Source organism: Lissotriton helveticus, chromosome 11 (assembly GCF_964261635.1).
Source record: "Lissotriton helveticus chromosome 11, aLisHel1.1, whole genome shotgun sequence".
NCBI lineage: Eukaryota > Metazoa > Chordata > Amphibia > Caudata > Salamandridae > Lissotriton > Lissotriton helveticus.
Window position 1 is genome coordinate 828,402,101 of NC_136072.1, and position 25,833 is coordinate 828,427,933.

The following is a 25,833-nucleotide window of genomic DNA, read 5'->3' on the forward strand; positions in this document are numbered from 1 at the left end:
CTACCAGATAAGGCTTTACCAAAGGTAAGTAAGATGTTTTTTTATTCCATTGTTTTCCCTTGTTGTCTCTACCCCCATGTTGCTTCACATCTTCTCTTTTGCCAGTATTATTTTCTCGCAAGATGCTACTGTTCTTCTGTATTTCTTTACAATCCCTTCTATGTTTCTCTAGTTATTTTGGTCATTGTCCCTTCACTGGTCTTCATTTTTTCCTGAAGCCCTATTTTCTTTTCGTTTCCACTTAGTTTCGCCACACAAACTTTATTTCTGTGTCTTTGCCTTATGGTCTTTAACTTGCATCTTTTTCTCACTCACTGTCCCTCTTAACCATTTTGTTTTTCGTTAGTCTGCCAATTTTGTTTATCCGTTTCCCGAGACAGCCCCTCTTGATATTCTCTGTTTTAACTTAAGCCACTTTGTATGCCCCCCCTTCCCCCCCCATGTGTTCCAGTGTTCTATCAATTCTATTTCAGGTCCTGTTAATTCTCCTTTTTTCAATTTGGAACTTCTTTTACTAATCCTTCTCTTTTCTGTGCAGGTTATTCCAGTGGCAACACACTTAAATAATAACGGAGTTGGTGTCGGCGTGCTGCAGTGCCTCGAACACATGATTGGAGGGTTGCGGGGTAAAGTGAATGAGGTACAGTGAGGAATGTGGTAGAACATCATTTTGATGCAGTGAAATTCTCTGAACACAAAAGCAATTGAAGTACTGCAATGGCTGCATATATAGAATTATTTGCAGCTAGAACCACAGTTGAGGTGGCAAAGTAAATGACGCTTGGGTTCACAACTGGTTGGGAAAGTGACATTCATAGAGATTCATAACTGCATTGTTTGTGGTGGTTACAGTACTCTAAGGACCCTGGCTTTCAAGAAATGCTCTTCTGAAGTTTAAATTAAAGTCAATACCTTGAGTACTAGGTACTAGGCTTGTAATTGCACCACCACACACCAAGAAACGTTTCCATGTGTACCACATGCATGCCAAGCATATGGAATTCAGTCTTCTATCTGCTATATTTGATCTGGGGTACTTCCATTAAACTCTTCTGTTCCTTGTACAAGTTTGCTCATAAGAACAGTGTGGTTTGGAGTGCAGTAGCTGGCCCAATTCCAGACTGTATATGGGACGTATAATTTTATTTCTGTCACAGACTATTTGACCTTCTATAGTAGGACAACCAATGTGATGTTGCCATAGTTTTTGGAGTCACACGCACTGCAGGACAATGAACCAGTGACAGAAAGATTATTCTCCTGTAATCAGGCTTGCATAGGTGTATTTTTTTCCTAGCTATGGGACATTCACCATGTTGCCTTAACTGGTGAGGTGGCTCAGTTCACTAGATTATTTATTGCAATCAGCTCATATGAGCAACTCCAATTAGATTAGAATGCTTTGTCTATAGTAACCACATTAGTTGAACTACTGAGGACAGGAGAAACTGGAGGAAGATTTCACCTGAATCAATTGTTTGCGAGCTACATAATGCCCCCCTAAGCTCACAGGTGACCCGAGCCATGATGCTTCTGTCTTCAATGAATGAGTTAACTCATCCCTTGATAAAATAGCCCCTATTAAGACAATGAAATTAGCCCTGATTCACCATAGAGCTCCGTACGGAGAAAATCCTATGTAAGAGCCTGGAGCATGTCTGACCTTCAGCCAAATGCTAATATAAAGCAGCACTGAGGAAATTTCATAGCCTGAAGCGTTAGCTCATCTGAGACTATATCGCAAAGCAGGTCAAGTCCTCGGACAATTCCGCAAAAGGAGTTTTTAAGATAGTCCAAGGTTTTATGAAACCATAAGCCCTGAAGAGCTTTATTCCCCCATCTTTGGCTTTCTGTGACTACTTTCTTCTAGAATAAAACGTTAACTATTTATTCTTCCTTTCCATCATCGTGATTATACGATATGGCAACTCATTCCCCACTGGATACATGTTCGGCTTTCCACCCTTTTCCAGATGGAAGCGTCACTGGGGGAATTAAATAAAATAAAATCAGGCTCTCCGTTGGACCCATGCCCGGCCATATTCTTTAAGTTACTAGGCCCCTGGCTCAACTCCACATTGAACCCTATCTGGAACTCCTCACTTGAGAATGGGGTTTATCCAACTAGCTGGAAAAAAGCTTATGTCCAGCCTATCCTCAAGAAAGAGGATGCTGACCCAGCAGAGCTAAAGAATTTTAGGCCTATATCTCTTCTACCAGCCGTGGCCAAAATTCTGGAAAAAGTCCAGAGACAACTTTCAGACCTCCCGAAATCGAACAACCATCTTTACGATTCTCAGTCTGGATTTAGGTCTGGTTACAGCACTGAGACAGCTCAGCTTGAAGTGGCCGAATCGATCCGTGAAACCTTAGATCAGGGTAGCTGGGCAATGTTGGTGCTGTTGGATATGTCTACAGCCTTTGACATGATGTCACATAGGATCCTCCTGAACAGACTCCATCATTTTGGAGTGACAGGAACTGTTTTCCATGGTTCCGTTCATTTCTTGATGGTTGCTCTGCTCTCAACAAGTGATTCTTCATCCCCATGTCTCTAGTTCCAGCCCCCTGATGTGTGGTGTTCCTCAGGGCTCGGCTCTGAGCCCCGCCCTTTTTAATGTTTATCTGACTCCCCTCGCGGCAATTGTCAAGCAATGTGGTGTGAAAATTGTCTTGTATGCCGACATACACCTGGTGTTCTCTTTTAGAGAAAACAACGAGACCGCTTTCGCCAATTTTAGACAGTGTCTTTTAAACATCTCATCATGGATGATGGACAGCTGCCTAAAATTAAACACAGATAAGATGGAGGTCTTATTTTTTAATCCATCTACTCCTCCCTGATCAGCGCTGTGGTGCCCGACTGAGTTAAATCCGCCTCCGCTACCAGTTCCCTCTGCCAGGAACCTAGGGTTCAAGTTTGACTCTCAACTCGCTGGCAAGGCGCAAATTGCTCATGTATCCTCGCGGTGTTTCTGAAAACTGAAGGCTCTGCGAAGATTTCTTGACTTCCTGCTCATGGATTGCAGGTAGTCAGTAGTGCATGCATTAGTCACCTCTCAACTTGACTATGCCAACAGCCTCTACCTTGGTCTTCTGGAGTTCTTGATCAGGAGACTACAGCTTATTCAAAACGCGGCAGCCAGGTTAATTAGGAATGTGCCACTCAGACATCATATTACCCCCCACTTGGCCAGTCCACACTGGCCCCCGGTAAAGAGAAGAGTGGAGTTTAAAGCTCTGGTCTTGGCACATAGAGCAGTTAGGGGGCCTGGTCCACAATACCTGAAGCGGAGACTTCAGAAATATTGCCAATCCAGAGCACTCAGATCTAATGGTATGAATCTTCTGGTCACTCCCTGTTTTGCGCCCTGGGGACTGCTACCTCCCCAGGGCACTAAGATGTAAATGTGGAGGTCCGTTACAAACCCTCCCCCCCCCCCCCCCCCCCCACAGGGCTTTGCAAACATTGGGAGGGGGTCGCGCTGCCCCCCTCCTGGAGCCCTTCTTGGCCCTGGCGAGCGCCACCCCTCTGGGCCAGCTCCTGCAGTGTCCCGGGGTGCCCACCCCGGGACACTGCTGTTTGCTATGACAGGGCGGGAGCCATGCTGTTCCCGCCCTGTCATAGCAAACTGTGGTTTGGATTTTGTAAGCGAGAGCAGCTTTCCTACTTTCACTTACAAAATTCAAACCACATTGCTTTTCCACAAGGGGAGCTGCATGTCAGCAGCTTCCCATGTGGAAAAGCAATGCCGGCTCCCGCAGGACGCGGGGAGCTGGCAGGGACCGTGGGGGCATCGCGGTCCCCAACGAAGAGGCCAGGCCCCAGGGGATGGGAGAGGGGGGCCACGCACCCCCCTCCCCTGTGTATAAAAAAAGAAAGAGGAGAGGCCAGGCCCCTGATACCGTACTGAGGTAAGGTGGCCAAAAGGAATTCCCATTCCAGAGAATCAAAGGCATTGTCAAGGACAAGTACCAAACACCCGGAGTATGGCCATTGATATGTGGAATAAGTGGAAACCCAGAAAAAGTGTCTCCGATTCAGTGAAGTGTTGCGGGCTGGAACAAATCCTTTTGTCTGAGGGGACCAGAGACAGGACTGAAGGCGCCAGCCGAGCAGCAAGTATCTGATAGAGACTACTAGCCGGAGATTCCTTCACGTAAAATCATCCCCAGGCATGAGACTAAATCCGGAAAACTTTTTCCACAGCATCCCTGCGCGCGGGACGACATCACGCGACTCCGCCCAGGCGCCGTACGCACACATGATGTCAGCGAGGTCATGTAAAACCCGCCCGGCGCGTCAGTTTTTTCCTTTTCCACGTGCAATGCGGATCCGGTTCTTGCTACCGGCCTGTTTCAGGCCCTTTTTTCTCCATTCTTTGGTGGAACAGTGTGCGAATGCCTTCGGGCTTCCAGACTTGTACGTTTTGTGGGCGCCTTATGTCGGCGACGGACCCACACCTCATTTGTATGTGGTGTTTGAGGGGAGGATCACGGCACTACCGACGGTGAGGCATGTCAGCCATTGAAGCCGAAGTCGCAGCGGGAGTGCCGCATGAAACTTCTCTTGGCGTGTCTCTCCAGGTCGACGTCCTCCCCTAGGTGTGCTTCGGCGGACGGCTTCAGGTTCGGCCGTGGTCGTCGTCCGCGCCCTTCTCCGATGTCACGTGAGCGTCGCTCCCCGGTTGGTAAGTGTCGCAGTTTGTCCCCGAGGACTGGGTTCCGACCTTCCGGGGGCTGGGACTCTCCACCGGTGATGCGGCCCCGCATGTCGTCCTATCCACCGTTTCCAAGTTGGGGCGTCGAGAGTCCAAATGGAGACATACGCGGCGGCTTTGCAGGCCTCGCTGGCTTCTCCCCCTCCTTACCCTCCTGGGGCGTCAGCGGGGACCTCACCTCGCACAGGGCCCTCCGCGGTGCTGCCGGTGGCTCCGGTGCCGTCTGGTTCGGATCCAGGATTGGAGGATGTGGTTCTGTTGAGGTACGGCTCCTCTGGGACACCTCCTTCAGGTGTTGGCATGTTTTCCTCGCTGCAAACTCTTGGAGTTCCTGTGGTGTCTCGGGAGGTCACCGGGTCTCAGGTCGCATCCCCTGGCCCTTCTCGGTCCTTTGACAAGGTGGTCCTGTCTAAGGCCAAGGCAGCATCTGGACCGTGCGGAGCCACAGGGGTCGGTGCACCCTCCTCGTCCCGCTCCGGGTCGTGGCCGTGTGCTAACCCCAATCGCCCCTCTCCGGGCCCCTTTCATCCCTCCCCACAGACGGAGGGCGAGTCGGAGGTTCAATCGTTCCTGGCACCGCCTCATGGGTTTCCAAGCCATCTACGCCTCATTCTGGGCCGCGGCTGGCGGAGGGCTTCGTGCCACTCCCCAAGCCTGTCCCGTTCCCCCGCGCAGGTGGCTACCTCGACAGTGGTCGGGTCGGCGCCTCCCGTGGGCCGGTTCGACTTCAGCTCCGCTCCAGTCTCCGAAGCGGGGTGACATGTAGGAACCTTATCCGGCGACGCCGGATGGTGCCGACAACCTGCCTCAGGCTGCGGACTCTATGGCTCCGCACAGGGGTCGTACCGCGGATTCGTCTTCGGACACTGCTTTTTCTCTGGAGGCGGCCTGTATTTTGGTGACATCCGCCCCGGAGACTGGTCGCAGAGTGGTGTCTTTTTCACCGGCGTCGAAGGGCGCCTCCCCGCCCTTTCTGAGGCAGAGGTGTTCGTCGGAAGAGCGGCAGGTGCCTCATTTTTGGGCTCCTTCTGACTTTCCGGTCTGGCCCTTGCCCATTCCTCTTGGCCTCGGGGACGGCCACCTTAGTTTGCAGCCGTCACCCACAGAGGAGCTGCTTTTCCCACCGCGGGGCCCTACGGAGCCACGTGCGGCCTCCGCTCATGCAGTGTCCACGGCTGTGGGCATCCTGCGTATGCGTGACCCGGTGGCTCACTTCCTAGCGGACCATCTGTTGTAGGTCCTCCACCAGGGCTCTGGTGGGAGGGAAATCTTGCTTCCCTTTGAAGGTTCTCTCCATTCTTCCTTGACGGGGGCTTGGAGGCGTCCTGCCTCAGGGGACCCGGTGCCTCAACATCTTCTGCAACGGCATCTCCCTGCGCCGCGTGATCCGGCGTGCTTTTCCCTCCACCCCTCTGCCTCCGGTCCTCTTTTGTGGACTGTTTTTCCCTCCCTGCTGTCGCTGTTGACTCCGCCATCCCGTGAGGCTCGCTGGCTAGACTCTTGGGGGCGCAACATTTTCACCTCGACCAGCGCTGCCCTGCCGGCCCTGAACACCGTGTGTGTGCTGGCTTGGGCCTCCTCCTGTTTATGGGATTCGGCTGAGTCTCTGGGATCCGCAGCGTCCCAGGAGGGTGGTCAGGTGGACTTGAGGCATCATGCATTGGATGGCCAGGAGCTGGCGGCGTTTATTCTCCGCTCTGCTCTGGACATCTCAGAGGTGCTGGGCCGGACCATGGCTGTCTTGGTCGCTCTCCGTCGCCATGCTTGGCTTCGGGATGGACTTTTCCCTGAGAATATTCGAGAGTGACTCATCGACCTTCCATTTAATAACAGCCTGTTGTTCCATGCCCCGGCCAACTCCGCCATCCAGAGGCTCTTGACAGGGCTGCGTCCTGCTCCTCCTCCTCTGCCCTATCCTCCTCCGCCGTCCCCTCCCCAGTGACTCCTGAGTCGGGTTGATTCTGGGCCTTCTTAGGCCGGTTGTTCTGGCTGTGGAGTGTGTTTCTGGCCATTTGAGTCCTTCCTTGGGACTTTGGCATTGTTGGCTGCTGGCGGCGCTTTTGTTGATTATGTGTGATTGTTGTGCAGACTTGTCCCTGAGATTAGGCCTTCTGCTGCTTGGGCTGCTTGTCAAGCCTTTCGCGGGGTGTTTTTGTCCCCGTGGCTCTTTTGTTTTTTCCTCTGCTGTGGAAGTTCTTCCAAAGAGGGTTCTCATATTTTGGGATTTATCATACCCTAGGTGGGGTAGTGGTAGCTGTCATATGGCTTGTGCTTTGCTGAAGGGTTCTAGTCGCCTTCGGGTGCCTGTTCTCCTTGGCGTTGTGTAGGTTTCTTTTGCTCCTTGAGGTCGTGTGCGCGGCCACTCGTAGTGGTGTGCCCGGGCATCTCCTCCTCTCCCTGCTCCTGCCAAGAGATCTGGGATGATCCTATGCTCTCACTTGCCAGGCGCTGCCTCCTCGGCTTTCCTGGAGCCTCGGGCTGTTCTTCTTGCGACTTTGACTGCCTGCGCTGTTCTGGGTGGCAGGTTGTTCTCCACCTGGAGTGAGTTTGCGTTCTTTTTCCTTGCTTCCTTGGGTCTTCTAGGCTTCTTCTTCCTTCCTTCCTGTCTTTGCAGTGGGCGGAAGCTGTGTTGCCTTGAGGGGTGGTGGGGTGCTTCGGCCACTCTGCCCTTGGTTCCTCTGCAGCCTTCTCTCTCTCCTGCATCCTTTGGGGTCGGTCGGAGTCTGCTTGGGGGGTGATTCCCTTGCCTGGCAGGGTTGAGGTTCTACCTAGTTCACAGATCTGGTTCCCTGTGGGGTCCTCTGTTCTGTATTGGTTGGTGGGGTCCTTTCGCAGACCCTCCTTCCCAGGGGGTATTGCTAGGGCATATATTGTACGTGAAGGAATCTGCGTCTAGTAGTCTCTATCAGATGTACGAGTTACTTACCTTCTGTAACGATGTATCTGGTAGAGGCGATTCTAGCCGCATATTCCTTCACGGCCCGCCCTCCCTCCCCTATTCTTTAAGTACCCTTAGTTTGTTCTTTGGTACTCGCCTTCCGGTGGGGGGCTGGATCTCCTGTGAGTGCCTTCTTGTTCTTGACGGGTGACTCCGTCTGAGGGCGGTTCAGTCCTCCTTTGGTTCTTGGAGGAGTCCCGGTGTTTCGGTGCCCTGCTGCTCGGGCTACTCCAGGTTTAGGGGGGAATGCTTTCTATCCCTGTCCTTCCTCCCCTCCCATCTTTCTATTGCTATCCGCTGATTAAGGGTCATCTGGCCTTGTCTTGCCCTTGTCCCTTGTGGGTGGTTGCCCTTTATGTTGGGGTGGCTTGGAGGTTTGTTGTCCCTGTCTGTCTCGGGACTGGTCCCATTCCTTGCTCCGTTGGGGTTGAAGGGTTCCTACTTGTACCGTGGGATGCTGTCTATGTGTTGGCAGGGTGGTTGTGCAGGGCTCTGCGTTTCTTCTTCTTCTTTCCCTGCCTTGGGTTCCACGGTGTGACACTACTGTGGGTGGTGTTGTTAGTCACTGTTTCTTTCTGCTTTCGCACACTGTTCCCATGTTTCCAGTTTTCTACCTGGTGGTTCCGCATTGTGGTGCGGAAAAGTTCTCCGAAGAAAACTGACGTAGGCGCGCCGGGCAGGTCTTATGTGACCTTGCTGATGTCTCGTGTGCGGACGACGCCTGGGCGGAGTCACGTGATGTTGTCCCGTCCCCGGCACGCAGGGATGCTTTGGCAAAAGTTTTCCGGATCCAGTCTCACGGCTGGGGATAATTCTACGTGAAGGAATCTGCGGCTAGAATCGTCTCTACCAGATACATCGTTACCAAAGGTAAGTAACTCGTACATCTGAGCTAGTGTTTCATAATCTATGTGGGGTGTTGTGCAGTAGGGTTTCGTGGTGTTGTGGGGTGGCATGGAGTAGTGTTGTGTGGTGTGGAATAGTATTGTGTAGCGCTTTGAAGTAGTGTTGTGTGGTGTGGAGTAGTGTGGTGTGGAGTAGTGTGGTGTGGAGTAGTGTGGTGTGGAGTAGTGTGGTGTGGAGTAGTGTGGTGTGGAGTAGTGTGGTGTGGAGTAGTGTGGTGTGGAGTAGTGTGGTGTGGTGTGGAGTGTTGTAGTGTGGTGTGGAGTAGTGTGGTGTGGTGTGGAGTAGTGTGGTGTGGTGTGGAGTAGTGTGGTGTGGTGTGGAGTAGTGTGGTGTGGTGTGGAGTAGTGTGGTGTGGAGTAGTGTGGAGTGGAGTAGTGTGGAGTAGTGTGGAGTGGAGTGGAGTGGAGTGGAGTGGAGTGGAGTGGTAGTAGTGGTGTGTGGAGTGGTAGTAGTGGTGTGTGGAGTGGTAGTAGTGGTGTGTGGAGTGGTAGTAGTGGTGTGTGGAGTGGTAGTAGTGGTGTGTGGAGTGGTAGTAGTGGTGTGTGGAGTGGTAGTAGTGGTGTGTGGAGTCGTAGTAGTGGTGTGTGGAGTCGTAGTCGTAGTGTAGAGTTGAGCAGCAGAGTAGTGCTGTAGAGTAGTGCTGTAGAGTAGAGCAGCTTGGAGTAGTGTTGTAGAGTTGAGCAGCAAGGAGTGCAGTAGTGTTGTGGCGTGGCGCAGCGTCGAGTGAAGTAGTGTGTGAGAAAGTGCCCTCTTTCTGCATGGTTGCCCCCACTTTTCGCTGAATTGCTCATGTGCTTTAACTAAGTGTACCCTGGGCTCCTGCTAACCAGGTACCCAGAGCCTATCTCCTTTCCCTAAAACTGCATTGAAGCCTAAACCCAATCGGCATCTCTGGCCACAGGTCAGCCCCTGGTAAATGGTACCACAGGTACCCAGGGCACTGTGACCAGGGAAGGCCTTTAAGGGCTGCAGCACTTATTGTGCCACCCTTAGAGGTCCTATACCTAAACACTCACACACTGCCTTTGCAGGCTGCATGTTTTGGTGCAGAACAAAGTGAAGAGTCGACATGGCACACATCCCTGTGTGCCATGCCTACAACCCACTGCCCTGGCATAGATCAGTCACCCCCCTAGCTGGGTGCATTATACAAGTGGTGAGGGTACAGGTGCATGAGCCCTGTACCCCTACAGTGTCTAAACCAATTCTTAGACATTGTAAGTGCAGTGCTGCCATTAAGAATATATGGCGCTGGGAGTTTTGTCATTATGAACTCCACAGCACCATAATGCCTACACTAAAAACTGAAAAGTTTGGTATCAAACTTCTCAGCACATTAAACCCACACTGATGCCAGTGTGGGATTTAATTAAAAATGCACACAGAGGGCATCTTAGATATGCCCCCTGAAAACTAACCTACCTCTAGTGTCCAGGCTGAGTGGCTGCTGTCAACTTCCACCACCAGACATGTTTCTGAGACCCTGGGCCCAGAGTCAGCTGCTCTCAGGGGGCCTGAAACAATGCACATCCTGGGACAAGGTGCCAAGCACCCTCCCCCAGGATGGGCAGGGTCCACGAAGGGGAAGCTTCATAAACTTGCCGCCTTTGTGAGCTTCCCCAGGCCAATTGCTGCTTTCAGCAACTGGTCCTCACTGGTTCTGACCCCACTTTGGGCGGGAGAACCAGCGGGAAAAACATGTGAGGAAGAGAGGTGTGCCCACCTCTGCCAACTCCACCCCTTAGGTGGGGGAGGCGAGGTGAAGCACAACTCTGTCCCGCCATCTTGCAGATGGGGGGGACCCCACTGGAGGGTGGCATAATAGGAGGTGTGCCTACCCCAGGGAAGGGACCCATTGGTCTCAACCTGTTGCCTACCTGTAAAACCTCTGAACCTTGCTTCCTCAGACAAGAACCAACTACAAGAAAAAAAGGACCGAACAGCCGTACCAAAGCTAACAAGAGGAAAATGCCCACTGACTTGGCCCAGCCCTACCAGCCTGTCTCCGACTCTAACCTGCTTCTGCGAAATCCCAGTGTGTCCTGCATCCAGCAACCTCGAAAACCCCGGAGGACGTGCCTGCCTTCAACCACAAAGACTTTGTCTCCCGTGAACACCGGACCTGTTAAGCAACAGCCTCTGGCTCCGACCGTAAATTGCGACTCTGCACCGCTCTACGCCCGCCGTCCACGGCCTGAGCTCGAGTGGGCAAATACCACGTGAAGGTCTCCCCGGCGATCCTGACCCGAGATCCGGCGACCCCTGGCCTGCCTCGAGCCTCAAACTGACGCCTGCAGCCTAAATCCGGAAGGTCCCACCAACTGCGACCAGGAGCTGGTAAGAAGATCGACCCTAAAAGGCACCCCTGCACCCGATGCCCCACAGCCTTGGGTGGCCCAATTGATGGTGCCTAACCAACCCCCAGCATCCCAACTTACCTCTCAAAGTGGTGGTCGCACCCAGAGGACCTTCGTCCCGAGCCTGCAGTGCCTTTGCAAACCGGAGGTTCCCCATTGCAAACAGGGTGCCCGACGTCGAAACAGCACCCTGCACCCGGCCTCTTTAGTGCCGCTAAGGGTTCACCTTTGGTGCTTCTTTCTTTCCCTATTTGCCCTGAACTAAAGTACAGGAGCATTGCTCCCACAACCAAGTGGCCTGCTCGTCTGCAGCCACCAACCAGAGGCCCCCTATTCCCCATTGGATAAGATTGGGCCTTAGAATTCTGCTCCCGGCCGCCCTAGTGCCGCTGAGGGTGTTACGAGAGTGCCACCCTGACCCTGGGGGACCCCTGAGTCTATCCCTAGAACCTCAACTTCCACTACCAAATACTTACCCTAAAATCGATAACTCCATAGGATAACATTGACTGTTTTTCTTGGAAAAATTTCCAAGTGTTGAGTTTGAAAACCTAAAGAAATTCTTTAAAATTGTACTAACAAAAACAATTTTACTTACCTGTTTACAGGTAATGTACCAGTGTATTATCCAGGTATACTATACTGTGTAAGAAAAGTAATCTCAAAATTAACTTATCTGTAATTTTACCGAAAATCCCATACAAAGTATATGTACTGTATACTGAAAAGCATTGCATAGTCAGTAACTCTACTGTAATCAAATCAAAGTACATTTACAATTTGTAGGAAAGTGGGTTTCTGTTGCAGTAACCCCCCACTTTTTGCCTGATAACTGATTCACTTTTCCTTGATGTGCACTAGGTGCCTTCTAATCAGGTTCCCAGGGCCTGTGTTCTTCCCCAAAAAACTAACGTAATTGGCATCTCTGGCCACAGGTCAGCCCCTGGTAAATGGTACCATAGGTACCCAGGGCACTGTGACCATAGAAGACCCCTAAGGGCTGCAGCACTTCTTGTCCCACACTTAGAGGCCCTGTACCTTAACACACACACACTGCCTTTGCAGGCTGAGTGTCTTGGTGCAGAACAAAACAAAGAGTCGACATGGCACCCATCCCTGTGTGCCCTGCCCACAAAACACTGCCCTGGCATACCTCAGTCACCCCTCTAGCTGGGTGCCCTATGCAATTGGTGTGGGTACAGGTGCATGAGCCCTGTACCCCTACAGTAAGTACCCAGGTCCATTCCTGGGCATTGTAAGTGCCGTGCTGCCATTAAGAGTATATGGTGCTGGGAGGTCGTCATCACGAACTCCACAGCAGCATGATGGCTACACTGAAGACTGAGAAGTTTGATATCAAAGTTCTCACCACATTAAATCCACACTGGTGTCAGTGTGGGATTTAATGTAAAATGCACAACAGAGGGCAACTTAGAGTTGCCCCCTGAAACTAACCCACCACCGGCGTCCTGACTGAGAGGCTGCCTAGGCTGCAACCCAGCAGACATGTTGCTGGACCCCTGGGTAGAGAGCCATCCGCTCTCGTGGGCCTGCAACAATGCACACCCTGGGGCGAGGTGCTAGGACTCCGCCCTCAGGATGGGCAGGGGGAGCTTCAAAGGCATGCCGCCTTTGTGAGCTTCTCCAGGCCACTTGCTGTACTCAGCAACTGGCCCCCACTGGTTCTGACCCCCACCCTGGCGGGAAGAATGGTTTGGAAACCTAAGTGAGGAAAGGGGGTGTTCCAGCCTCTGCCAACCCCACCCTTCAGGTGGGGGAGGCTAGGTGAAGCACAACTCCGGGCTCTCGCCATCTTGAAGGTGGGGAGCCCTACCCAACCAGAGACCAGCTTCTGCCCCCCTCCCACTGGAGAGTGGCAGGATAGGGGGTGTACTCACCCCAGGGAAGGGACCCATTGGTCCCTGACCTTCCCCTACCTGTAACACCCCTAAATGTAGTATGTATGTATGTATGTATAGATATACTTATATAGCGCAATTTCTGTCACCCGACGGGCATCCTGGCGATTAGACTGTCCTGACACTTACACATACATGATGTTTTCCAGCAGCAGATACATTTACGTTGCCCTAGGAAACAAGTGAGTTTTCAGGGCTTTTTTAAAGGAATTAAAATTTTCCAGACCCCTCAGACCTAGAGGAAGGGAGTTCCACAATCTTGCAGCCGCAAATCTAAAAGACCGGCCGCCAGTCCGGGACCTCAAAATCTTAGGTACGACCACCAAATGAGAAGAGGCTGAACGTAGCAGTCTAGAAGGGGTGTACCAAGAAAAGAGGTCCCGCAAAGGGGTCGGACCCTGCCCATGTAGGGCCCTAAATACCAAGCACAGTGCTTTAAAATCAATCCTTTGGGAAACTGGTAGCCAGTGGAGGTCCCTAAGTGCCTTAGCGGAGGAATCCAGGCGTCGACGTGAGAGGGCCAGTTTGGCGGCAAAATTCTGCATCCGCTGTAATTTACTGACTAGATTAGCCGGAGCTCCCAAGAGTAGTGCGTTGCAGTAGTCAATGCGACTTAGAATTATGCTCCGCACTACCTCTGGTCTTACCTGTGCCGGGAGCAGGGGCAAGATCTTACGCAGCGAGCAGAGCAACGCCATGCAGGTAGCCACCGTTCGATTCACTGATGCATCGAGCTGCAGGCTAGCGCTGAACACTACCCCCAGATTACGGACCGAGTCCGCGGACAAATTAGCGCCCTGGAAATCAGGGGGCCAGAAATCCAGCGGAAGTGGTCTGGGGATACGGTCCAGGGAGCAGTGCAGCACCTCAGTTTTTGCGCTGTTGAACTGCAGGGAGTTATTGGCCAGCCATTCAGCCGTGGTGTTCATACAGCGATGAAAGGCCTCCTGAGACACATCCTTACCCTCGAGGGAAAAGATGAGCTGGGTGTCGTCAGCGTAGTTGGTGACCGTTATGCCAAAAGATTTAATCAACGTGATCAGGGGGCGGAGGTAGAGATTGAAGAGAATGGGGCTGATGGCTGACCCTTGAGGTACGCTCTGACCAACCCTTCTGGTGTTTGATTTAAAGGGTGGTATGGCCACTAGCTGGTGTCTATGATCAAGATACGACACCAGCCCTTCAAGGGCCAACCCAGATACTCCAACCTCCGCCGATCTCCTGATCAGTATTGTATGGCTGACCGTGTCGAACGCGGCCGACATGTCGAGCAGCAATAAAAAGGCTGGTCGGCCCGCGTTCGCAGGTCATCAAGAACGGTCACCAAAGCCGCTTCTGTCCCGTGCGCTGGTCTGAAGCCAAACTGGGCCACATCCAAACAGTTGTTAACCTCGAGAAAGTTGGAGAGGTGTTTAGTGGCCCATTTCTCAAGAATCTTAATAGGAAATGGCAACAGAGAGATGGGTCTGTAGTTAGCTGGACAGGCGGGGTCCAGATTTTCCTTCTTGAGTAATGGAGAAACAACCGCCAATTTCCAGCTATCTGGGACCTGCGCCGAGCTGAGGGACTGGCAGCAGATGGCAAAAAGAGGTGGGAAAAGCTCTTCCCGGCACAGCTTCCAGATTTTTGGTGGAAGCGGGTCAGACGGTGAGCCTGAAGATATACCGTTGGCCAATGCACAGAAATCTTCGAACGATGGTAAGGGCAAGATGTTAATTTCAGCTAGCTTGGCACCCTCCTCCACACTCTCAGCACAGTTGGGATGGTCCACAATCTGACCAGATGGCAAGGCAAGATTATTTAAGATGGTAACAATCTTGTCCTCAAAGGCCTGTGCCAACGAATCGCAAAGAGCTTGGGAGGCAGGTATGTTGTTTTTAATACAAGCTGGGTGGGCCAGATCTTTTACGATCTTAAATAGGCCTGAGACTTGTTAGCAGCTGCCAGCAATAGTTCTTCCAGGTGTCTGGCCTTGGCCAGCTTAATCTCGGCCTTATAGGTCGCCAGAGCTTGTTTAAAACGAGCTCTACACGGTTCCAGATACTGTTTCCTCCAAGCACGCTCAGCCTGTTTGCACTGAAGCTTGAGCTGCCGGAGTCCCTCTGAGTACCATGGCATAGCCAGATTGGTCCTAGCTCTTATTTTACGGATCGGCGCCATAGAGTCCAGAGAGGCCGAGATTTGCTGACAAAACGTCTCATAGCTCCTGTCCACCGTATCTCCCAATGCGAAGCCTCCAGGCAGCAGACTAAGCAGGGCGGGCTGCGCAAGAAGTCTAGACCATTGTCTACCCATTCTAGTACCGCCCACACTGCCCTTCGCCGCCGTGACAGCTGGACAGGAGAGGGTGAAAAGGACGAGAGTATGGTCAGTCCAGCCCTGAGGTATGACATCCCGCTGAGACACCTGGCCTGCGTCGGCAAAAAGCAGGTCAAGAATATGACCCTTGGAGTGGGTTTGCGAGAGTACTAGCTGTGAAAGCTCAATATTACGGCAGGCTTGGACCAGCTCTACAAAGGCGGTATTAGTCGGTCCATTTGGCCAGAGATTAAAATCCCCTAGCACCATCAGCCTAGAATGGGAGTGAGACAGATCGTAGATTAAATCTATAAGCTCAGGCACAGCTGATAGCGTCCCCGCTGGGGGTCTGTAGCATAGCAGCCCCGTGTATAACACACCTCCTGGACCCTTGATGGAAAGGCCGAGTACCTCACATCCAACGATGGCCTTGATGTTAAGCTGAGAGAAGTTAAGTGTCTCTCTAAAGATTAGTCCAGTTCCGCCCCCTCTGGCCCCTACTCTGGGGTTGTGTATTATTTTAAAACCCGGGGGCAGGCTGTTCCCAATTACACCGCACTAGCCGATGTGGTCCAGGTCTCAGTCATGAAGAGTGCGTCTAGATCATAGGTCTCTATGAGTAGCGCAATCTCTTCACAGTGCTTAATGAGCGATCTCACGTTCAACAGGCCGCAGGTTATGGAATCTGGGTGCCTACCGACGGATCTATGCCTACGGTTTAAAAGAGTGCCAGTGTTCCGGCGTATGAGATCGTCACGGGAGTATTTTGGGGCAGTACGTTCCTGACAGGCAGGGAGTCCGGCGCCCGGCGCGTCCTGTGTGCGAACGGGCGCAAATGGGCTTACCTCTGGCGAACCTCCGGCGATCCGCCGGCGAGCCCGCTGCGCGCCCACGCTGCGCGCCTTAGAGTCTACCATCTTAAATTGCCGTAAGCACACGAGTACTGCAGTCAAACCACTAGCCCCCCAACCAAGATGGCGCCTGCTATTCGGCACACCCTGGTTCCCTCACCCAAAATGGCGGCTCCAAACACCGCAGCGCGACCTCCCAAAGAGCCCAAGAAGCCCCTGAAGCGCTCTAATTCCCTCAAGTGGGGATGGGGACACAATTATAGTGCAGGTAAGAACCTATACTGAGATTAACCCCCCAGAACAGGCTGGAACGAAAAAATGCGCCTAGCGCTAGATTTAACAGCGCGAGCGCGCAGTAAAGCACAAGATTTAAAATTATTTTTAAAATAGCGAAGTAGAGCAGCAAATGCCTCAGCGCGCGAAGGTCAAGTAAGTCTGACCTGATAGTGAAAGAAGTTCAGTTTTTATGCCCTTTCCAGGCACACGAGTCCTGCAGTCAAACCACTAGCCCCCCAACCAAGATGGCGCCTGCTATTCGGCACACCCTGGTTCCCTCACCCAAAATGGCGGCTCCAAACACTGCAGCGCGACCTCCCAAAGAGCCCAAGAAGCCCCTGAAGCGCTCTAATTCCCTCAAGTGGGGATGGGGACACAATTATAGTGCAGGTAAGAACCTATACTGAGATTAACCCCCCAGAACAGGCAGTAACGAAAAAATGCGCCTAGCGCTAGATTTAACAGCGCAAGCGCGCAGTAAAGCACAAGATTTAAAATTATTTTTAAAATAGCGAAGTAGAGCAGCAAATGCCTCAGCGCGCGAAGGTCAAGTAAGTAGTATTTAAGGGCACTCTGAACCTTCCTGCCACAGATCCCGATTCTGAAACTACAAAGAAGAACAAGAAGAAGGAAGACTTGCCGTGTAGCTGCTAACAAGAGGACGACACCAACTGACCTCAGTACACATAAAATACAGACAAATAACAATTATGTTGAACTGTCCGTTCTTTTTCTCATGAATCCTAGGGCCAATAGGACTTCAGAGTGGGGTCAGGGAAGCTGCATGGACTAGCATGACTACAACGTCGACGTTTCGACCCTGGGTGGACGCTCAGCTAATTAAGCGTCAGAGGCAGGTCTTCATCAGGACTGGGGGTGGGGAAGCAATTGTTGACTGCCTGTCAAATAATGAGAAAAAATGTGTCAGGTGTGTCCAACCTATCCACTGAGAAAGTAAGCTTCCCTGACCCTACTCTGAAGTCATATTGGGCCTAGTATTCATGCGAAAAAGAACGGACAGTTCAACATAATTGTTATTTGTCTGTATTTTATGTGTATAGCACTTTCTTCACCAATCAACACAAGTCTGCACTTTAGTCACATTATCGCCAGATATTGTATTGCCTTATCGACAGACAGCCAGATGAATTAACATGTAAATACCATATTCATACAATACAATCGTCATTTTTTAAAAAGCAATTTTCCGTTTGTGGGGTGTTCTATTTATTTTTATTTGTTTCTAGAAAAGTTCAGTTGAACCATCGTTGTTGAATCTTGCATTAAGCCTGTAATATTTGTGAATTATAAGTCTATGACATATTAGCTATACTGAACAAAGGAATTGTCACACCCGACAGAACCACTTCTATACATATCACATATACCCAGGTTCTATAGGGACACAGAGTTACCACATTATTTCTAATGGCACTCTTCCCCCGGCAGCCCCTGAGTTGCTGAGGGTGTAAATTTGCTGCTGCCTTCTGGCCCCCTTGTACTTACCTCAACTCCAGGAGATCGACCCCTGACTCCACTTTACTCATCTGTGAGCTGCACATCTTCATTCACCCCCAGTCTCCATTGGTTAACATTGGGCACCTGACCCCGAATTTGACCTCTGCACCTGTCCGCCCATTTGCCGCAGTTGGTGCAATCTTGGTACCAATTTGAACCTTGCCTGGTGTTGACCTGAAACCCTGAAGACTGGATCTGTAAGTTGTGTTCTTACTTGGAAAAAAACTGCATTCTTTTTTTTTTTTTTTTTTTTAAAGACCTTTATTTTATCCATCAACATACATTGTTACTGGCCTACAACCTCTGGGGCCGGCCGTACCATTTTCGCCTTGAATCCTTAGCATCCGAATTACACAGCCCCTGTGCCGACAACCCAGGGGGTTCGACCGCGTTATTTGCGTGTATGGATCTCGTTTGGATTTCAAATTATTATAGGTCTGTTTTTCTATTATTTAAACATTAAACAATGATAACATGAAGTTTCCACATTCGGTCATGAGTCTTACAGGTAGCAAGTACAATTCCCTTATCCTAACTTGCAGTTGCCGAGCGTCTGTTATGCGTGGGACCACTGAGCCTGTCACTACCACATTCCCGCTCAGTTAGGTGATTCTGCACGGTGGACAAATGTATACCCCTCATCCGTCCATCCGCCCACTTCACCCCCTCCTACTCTTGCTTCTGGGTCTATTCCTGGATCCCCACCCATCCCCCGCTTCCACTCCTCCTAGTCGTCATCCCCTTCCTCTTCTGAAGTCAATGCGTCATCTTCCTCCAGAGGTTCACATATGTCCCCCCCTAAAAACGTTCCACGGTGTCCATATCTTGTTCCACTTACGTGGACACGCCCTATTAGTGTACACTGTCCTCTCTATTATCATGACCCTGTCCATATTTGTGCACCACTGTGTCAATGTGGGGGTGTCAACCGCACCCCATTTCTGTGCTATGTCGCGTTTAGCTATAATCATACCATACATGGACCACTGCAGTCCGTGTCTGGAAAGGTCGTTAGGTTCCCATATGCTTAGTACGCATTTTCGTGGTTCAGGGACCAGGGATACCCCCAGTGTCTGTGATATAGTACGCATCGTTTGTCTCCAGAACTCTTGAATGCGAGGACATTCCCAGATAGTGTGTAACAGTGTTCCCTCCTCTCCACAGCCGCGAAGACAGTATGGGTGCTGCGCCCTATGTATTGTGTGTAGCATTTTCCTTGTGTAGTACACCCTGTGTAAAATTTTAAGCTGCACGAGCCTAAATTTCGCCGACATGCCCACCTCCCTAGGTGACGCCAGCGCTTTGTTCCATTCGTATTCGTCCATTTCCCCTATGTCTTCCACCCACTTAGCTCTTAGTTTTACCGTCGGGTCCTCTAAGTTGTTAACCAGTTTGCGGTAGGTGAGTGATGTTGCCAGCTCCTGCATGTAATCCGTGAGGAGACGATCCTCAAGGGGAGATGCCTCTGGGACTTCTGTGTCTCTTGGGACCGCTGCCAGCAGAGCATGTCTTATCTGTATGTAGCGGTACACTTCCGTGGGCTGCAGCTCATACTGTCATCGCAGCCGGTCAAAGGGGATCACCGTGCCTTTTTCCCATAAATCTCCCACTGTGGATATACCTATGGTATCCCAATGTGTGAAACCCTTGCTGCGCCACAGATTACCCAGGGCTCGCGTATCCCATAATGGGGTGAGTCGTGTGATTTTCCCCTTCCACCCCAGTTTTGCCTGCGCCGTGTGCCACAGTGATGCAGTAAGCTTTGTGGGTCCCGTGAGCCTGCTCAAATGTCGCCGGTCATAAAGAGGCGCCAGTATGCTGTTGGTACCTAACTGTACCCTGTCCGCCCTATATGCCTGGTCCTCCTGAGGTGCATGCAGCCACTGGTTAATGGGTTTCAGTTGGGCGGCCCAGTAGTACAATTGCAGGTTTGGCAGCGCAATCCCCCCGTCATACCACCCCCTATGTAGTTTCGCCTGAGCTATGCGCGCTGGCCGATTGTTCCACATGAGACCTGACACCATTGCAGACACCCGCCTAAAGTACCCTGGAGTCACCGGATATGGCGTATTTTCTAGGATGTACAAAAACCGGGGCAGTGACATCATCTTGTATAGCGCTGCTCTACCCAACAACGTCAGCGCTGCCCAGAATTTTACGTCTTGTTTCAATCGTTCCAACGGCGGTGCTAGGTTCTTCTGGAAGAACTCGATTGGGTCCCTGGTGACATGTACACCCGGATAACGAAAGGAGGACCCTGCCATTTTCAGGGGACAATCCTCGCTTAGTGCGGGTGGTGGGCCCTGTAGGACATATATCTCTGACTTAGTCCAGTTCAGTGTATATCCCGATATTCCCCCCTGCTCATCGCACAGTGCTAGCAGCGCCGGTATACTACATTCCGGCTTCGTCAGGTATATCAGCATATCATCCGCATATAGGGATATGCGGTCCTCCCATCCCTCTGTCCAGGAGATCCCCTTCAGAAGTGGGGTAGAACGTATCAGCGTCGCCAATGGTTCCAGTGCGATCGCAAAGAGCAGTGGCGACAAGGGACATCCCTGACGGGTCCCTCGCTCCAACCGGAATGCCCGAAAGATATGGCCGTTCGCCCCCACCTGTGCCATCGGTTCACTGTATAGTAGTCGGATCCAGGCAGTGAATTTAGGGCCAAATCCCATGTGTCCCAAGACTTCGAAAAGATATTGCCACTCTACCATGTCGAATGCCATCTTTGCGTCAAGCGCCAGTATGACCGCCTGTTCTGTTAATGAGCCCGCTCTGGCCAACACACCGTGCACCCTGCGCAGGTTGAGGGCGGTATTCCAGTGTGGCATAAAGCCTGACTGGTCGGAGTGTATACGTTGTGGGAGGTACGCTATCAGCCGGGTGGCAAGGAGCTTCGCCAGGATTTTAACCTCGGCGTTAAGGAGTGAGATGGGGCGATATGATGTACAGTCTTCTGTCGGTTTTCCGGGCTTAGGAATCGCGACGATGGTCGCCGTCCTTTGATCTAACGGAAGCTTAGCCTTCTCCAGACTATCTGTGAACATTGCCAGCATGGGTCCACTGAATCCCTCCGACGCCGTCTGGTACCATTCTATCGGAATACCATTTGGTCCCGAAGCCTTACCCGACTTTACCGCATGAATAGCCCTTTGTATTTCCTCCTCCGTTATGTCTGTCTCTAGTTCTGTGACTGCTTCCGGTGTCAGTGTCGGAGTGGGGACATGGCCTATCGCTGCACGGGCCGCCTCTGCCGACACCTTCCTGACTGGAGTGTACACTCTCTCAAAATAATCTGCTAGGATTTCTACTATCTCTTCGGGGCGTGTGTGCACTGACCCCTGCCTGTTACAAATCCGCTGTATACCCCTGGTGCTACCTCCTTTCTTGTCTAACCAGGCCAATATTTTCCCTGCTTTATCCCCTATGTCGTAGATCCTATGGGTCGTCTCTACTCTTTAAGTCACTGACTGCTGCTTCAAATACTCCCTGTAGTGCTGTTGCTTTAGGAGCAAATCGTGGGACGTGGCAGGAGTAGGATTCTCCTCGTGTGTCACGGTTGCGTCGTGTAGGGCCAGTTCCAGCTCTGACAACTCACGTTGTCCTTCCCGTTTATGGCCCGTTATGGATGTTATAGCCTGTCCCCTGAGCACCGCCTTATACGCCTCCCACAGGACAGCAGAAGACTGTACTAACTCAGTATTCTCAGCAAAATAGTGGGATGTCGCCACTTTGAGTGCCTTCCGCACCTTGGGGACCTTAAGATACAATGCGTGTATTGGTATTGGGTAAATCCTCCTACAGGATTTCTCCTGTGTGGACATTGTGAGCGTGACTGGGGAATGATCTGAGATCCCTCTAGGGTGTATGTCCACGTTATCTACGTGCTGCAGCCCCCCACCCAGCGCCAAGAAATAGTCGATTCGCGACAGACTGTTATGAACCGTGGAGTGGTATGTGTACTGTTTTGTTGAGGGGTGGGTGTGGCGCCACGTGTCAACTAATCCCATTGCTGTCAAGAACCTCTGAAATCTGAAAGGACCATTAGGCTGAGGTGCCTCCGGAAATCTGTCCACCCGTGTATCCACCGTTTCATTAAAGTCCCCTCCAATTAGTATGTCCCCATCAGGCAGGTCTAGTAAGAAATCACCCAGTGCTGGTAACATAACCGAGTGTAGTGCTGAGGGGATATATACCGATACCACGTTCAGGAGCCTCCCTTCCCACTGCCCTTGGAGCGCAGCAAAGCATCCCTGCGTGTCTACCTTAGTGCTTAATGTGATGAACTGTGCCGATTTCTTAACTAAGATTCCCGTGCCTCTTGATCCCGTGGTAAACTCTGAGTGTACCGCCATTCTATATCCCATTCTATCGAGAGCCTTGGTTGACCCCCCTGTGAGGTGTGTTTCCTGGACAAGTACCAGAGCCGGTCCCTGCCTCCTGATCGCGTTTATCACCAACCCCCTTTTAATCTTATCACCCAACCCTCTTAAATTCCAAGACATAAGTTGAAGTGGCTTTACCCGTGATCTCAGCACCTCCTCTTCAGCTGTACTCATTTGGGAATCGTGCGTAGATGGCTCTATACTTAAAGCAGTGGAAGTCGGTTCCAACTTCCTGGGTGTACCCGCCTGCTACATGTCTCGCATAGCACATGCTTGTATTCGTGACATTAGACCCAACTTGTGGAATTTCAACAACTTCTAAACAACCCCCCTGCCTCCCCCCTCCCTGTCTCCCTGCTTAACGGGCTTTCAACCCCCGCCTCCCCAACATAGCAGAGTGCTTAACCCATCCCGTTAACAGTTTACTTGCGCGCCGGGGCTGAGTGTCCTCCTGAGCAGGTGGCATCCCTGCCCTCCTCCGAGCTCCCCAGGCCAGTGTACAAGCGCGCCCACCCTGTAAAGTTCCTAAACGAACAGCACTGCATCAGCCACCGGGGTTCAGGATTCTACACCCCCCTCCGCTCCTAAGGATACATGCGTCGGTGATCTGGTTACTCCCCCCTCTGCCTGACCTTTGCGATCCCGCCTGGCTGTTTTGTCTGTGATTACGGTCATTCCTGTGTGTGCGGTGGGTTTGTCCTGCAGTTCTCCAGCCTTCAAGCCAGTTCTGAGCCGCCTCTGGTGTTTCAAAGAACCAAACTTTATCCTCCGCCACCACCCTGAGACGCGCAGGGAACAGCATCGAGTACGACATTTCTTTGGCCCTCAACTCCCTCTTTACATCCAGGAATGTTCTCCTGCACCGCGCCACCTCAGCAGTGTAGTCTGGGAAGAAGGCCACTTTAGAATTTTGAATCTGGATGGCTGGAGTCACTCTCGCTGCCTGCAGAATCGCACCGCGATCGCGAAAATTGAAGAGTCTCGCCAGGATAGGTCGGGGGGGGGGGGGGGGGTTGGCTCTAATTTTGGTTTGCCACCAGGTACTCTGTCGGCCCTCTCCACCGAGAAAAAGTGTGAGAGGCCCTTGGGGTTTAATTGCGTCTTTATCAAGTCCTCCACATAGAGGTCCAGTGCACCTTTATCTTCCGATTCCGGAACCCCCAGTATTCGAACGTTGTTCCTTCTCGAGCGCCCCTCCTGGTCATCCAACTTGTCCCTGAGCGATTTATTTTCAGCCATCACCTTCTCCATAGCCACTTGCAGTTCCGACACGTCCTCCACTAAGGATTTCGTCACCACCTCCACCTGTTTCACTCTCTCATTCAAAAACTGCATTCTTGATTACTGAATTAGACTCGAGGGTTATGCCCACTTCCCATAGGAAGTGGCAATATAGAGGGTATAGACACCCTAAAGATAAGTAGCCAATTGGCTACTACCCGTTACTCCCCTTAACACCCTAAATTGTATATCTCGGTGGCTCCCCTGAAACCAAGAACTTAGATTGGATAGATCAAGAAGAGAAGGTCACTGAGAGCCCCAACAAAAAGAAGCAATAACTGAAGACTGCAGTGGACTTTTGGTGCCAAACCCTGTCTTGTGTACTAAGTCTCGACAATCTCGACCCAGCGGCTCCTCCTGCCGCTGACCAGCTTCGAAGAACTCTGGAGACTGCCAGCCATTCACAAATCACCAAGCAATCCCCTTTGGAGAAGAGGAGGTACTCCCCTGCCATCTGCAGGCACCGAAGCGCAAAGTCTAGTTTACCGTGTTGCAGCTCCCCGGCCAGCTCAATGTAGCAGCCCCCCAGGAAGAGGACCATGTGCTCCTGAAGGTAAGATCTGTAATCTCCCTCCCCCTCCCCCCTAACCAGTGAGAGGACACCAGGACAAGCCAGAGCTTCACAGGACTCTAGTCGGGACTCCAAGACAAGGCAGCGTTTGAGGGCCCAAGCCTCAATGAGCCCAGCTGGCCTTTCTACTCTGCACCAGAGTGCCCCAACTGTGCTCCTTTGTCCAATGGACCATTGTGTCCCAAGCCCCCCGTTGGTAGCTCACGGATTTGTCCTTAAGTCCCTCCGCTGCAGCCTGTTTCTAGGTGGCTTCCCTTTGCCTTACTGACTTGCGTGCACAGCTACCAATTTGACCTGCACCTCTGCAACCAGACACCCCAGGGCAGATAACGAGAACCTGCTAGTAGTACTTTGGACTTTGGCATATTACGATCCTAATTCCCAAAGGAGTACCTCGGAAACGGACGGTAAATATCTGTATGCCTTCTCTGTCACAGGAAAGCATTGTGCGTTAAGGCGCATTTAAATGAACATTTTACTTACGTGCTAAAATCAATATTTAAAGAAGTTCTTACTTACTATTGAAGTTCTTAGTATCAACATTTATATAAAAATATGACTTATTTTTCTAAATTGGTCTCAGATGTATTCTTGAGCATGTGTCTAATGTTTTGCCTTTGTGTGTGTGTGTCAACAAATGCTTAGCACTACCTTCTGATAAGCCTAACAGCTTGCCTACACTATCACAAAAGAGAGCATTTGGGTTATCATTTGTGCCTCTGTAAGCCAACTAGGGTTTGCCTGGACTCTTTACACAGTGTACCTCTTTTTGGTCCACTATATAAAGAGCTAGCTTCCTACAACATCTGTCTAATAGAGTCACCTGTGGTGAGGTTAGTGCAAGATCTCCTGTGTGCAATGGTCACCACAATATCCCCTTTGCAGTACTTCTCGCCGCAGTTTTCTGAAATAACCTCCACCATATTCAGATATTCGCTGGCTTTCATGATATGAACATTTAGAGGTCCAGCTCACAAGTGGGCATCAAGAGTGGGGGTTTTGTATAGAAATGTGACACGTTTTTCACTTTGTGATACTACTAATTGTCCATGTGATAAGGCACTTAAAACTCACCGCCTATGCCGTTGTTCAGGAGTGCAGGGGAGAGGTAAGTGCAGAAACGCCAGAGTCCTATGATTATTGCATTGGCAGTGGTTATATAACTTAGTTATGGGATGTGTCAGCATATCCATTTGTGTTAGAGCACTTCGTACCAGTGGGTGTTGTCGAAGATATTCATGCCAGTTTAGTTATCAATTGGAAAATGTAAAAGCATACTGAATGCAAAAACCTCAAATCACCCAAACTCATTCGACAAGGTAAAAGCTTAGCTAAATTAGACAAAGCAGCTCTAGAATGATTGTGATTTGTGCAATTTTTGCTGGGTCAATTAGAGAGGAGTCTAGCTTCACTATTTTGTCTCTGTTTTGATAGACATTCCCATTTAAAAGCACGCTTTAAGATATGCGATGCGTGACCTCTTTATTTTGCATTTCTTTGACCTTTAATCATGCAGGAAATTAGTCAAAGGGTTACTGATGTGCAGTGGAAGAGCCATAGGAAAACGCTTCTGTAAGTGTGAGGCTAAAGGTTTGGTGTTAGCTTTGTCCACTTCAGTGTTCTCAGTTGATTTTGGTGAGACAATGCAGTAAGCTACTCTTGTACAAAGAAATCTATCACTGAGGTCGGGGTGGGGGTAAAATCTAAAGAAGCAGATGTGATGTTATGTGCATTCTGTGAGGGTGCAAACCAGTGCTATTTTAATTTCTTTGTACGTTGATTGAATCCTTCTCAAATAGCTTGAAA

General features: G+C 51.0%; 1 protein-coding gene across 12 annotated transcripts in view; it reads left to right on the forward strand.

Annotated features, from left to right (window-relative positions):
- KANSL3 (KAT8 regulatory NSL complex subunit 3) overlaps positions 1–25,833 on the forward strand; it is a 517,274-nt gene that overhangs the window by 185,459 nt on the left and 305,982 nt on the right. For all 12 annotated transcript variants that reach the window (XM_078666984.1, XM_078666988.1, XM_078666986.1 and 9 more), the window contains exon 8: positions 539–640. In XM_078666984.1, coding sequence (XP_078523110.1) covers positions 539–640 — 102 coding nt within the window. The remainder of the gene's footprint in view (positions 1–538; positions 641–25,833) is intronic.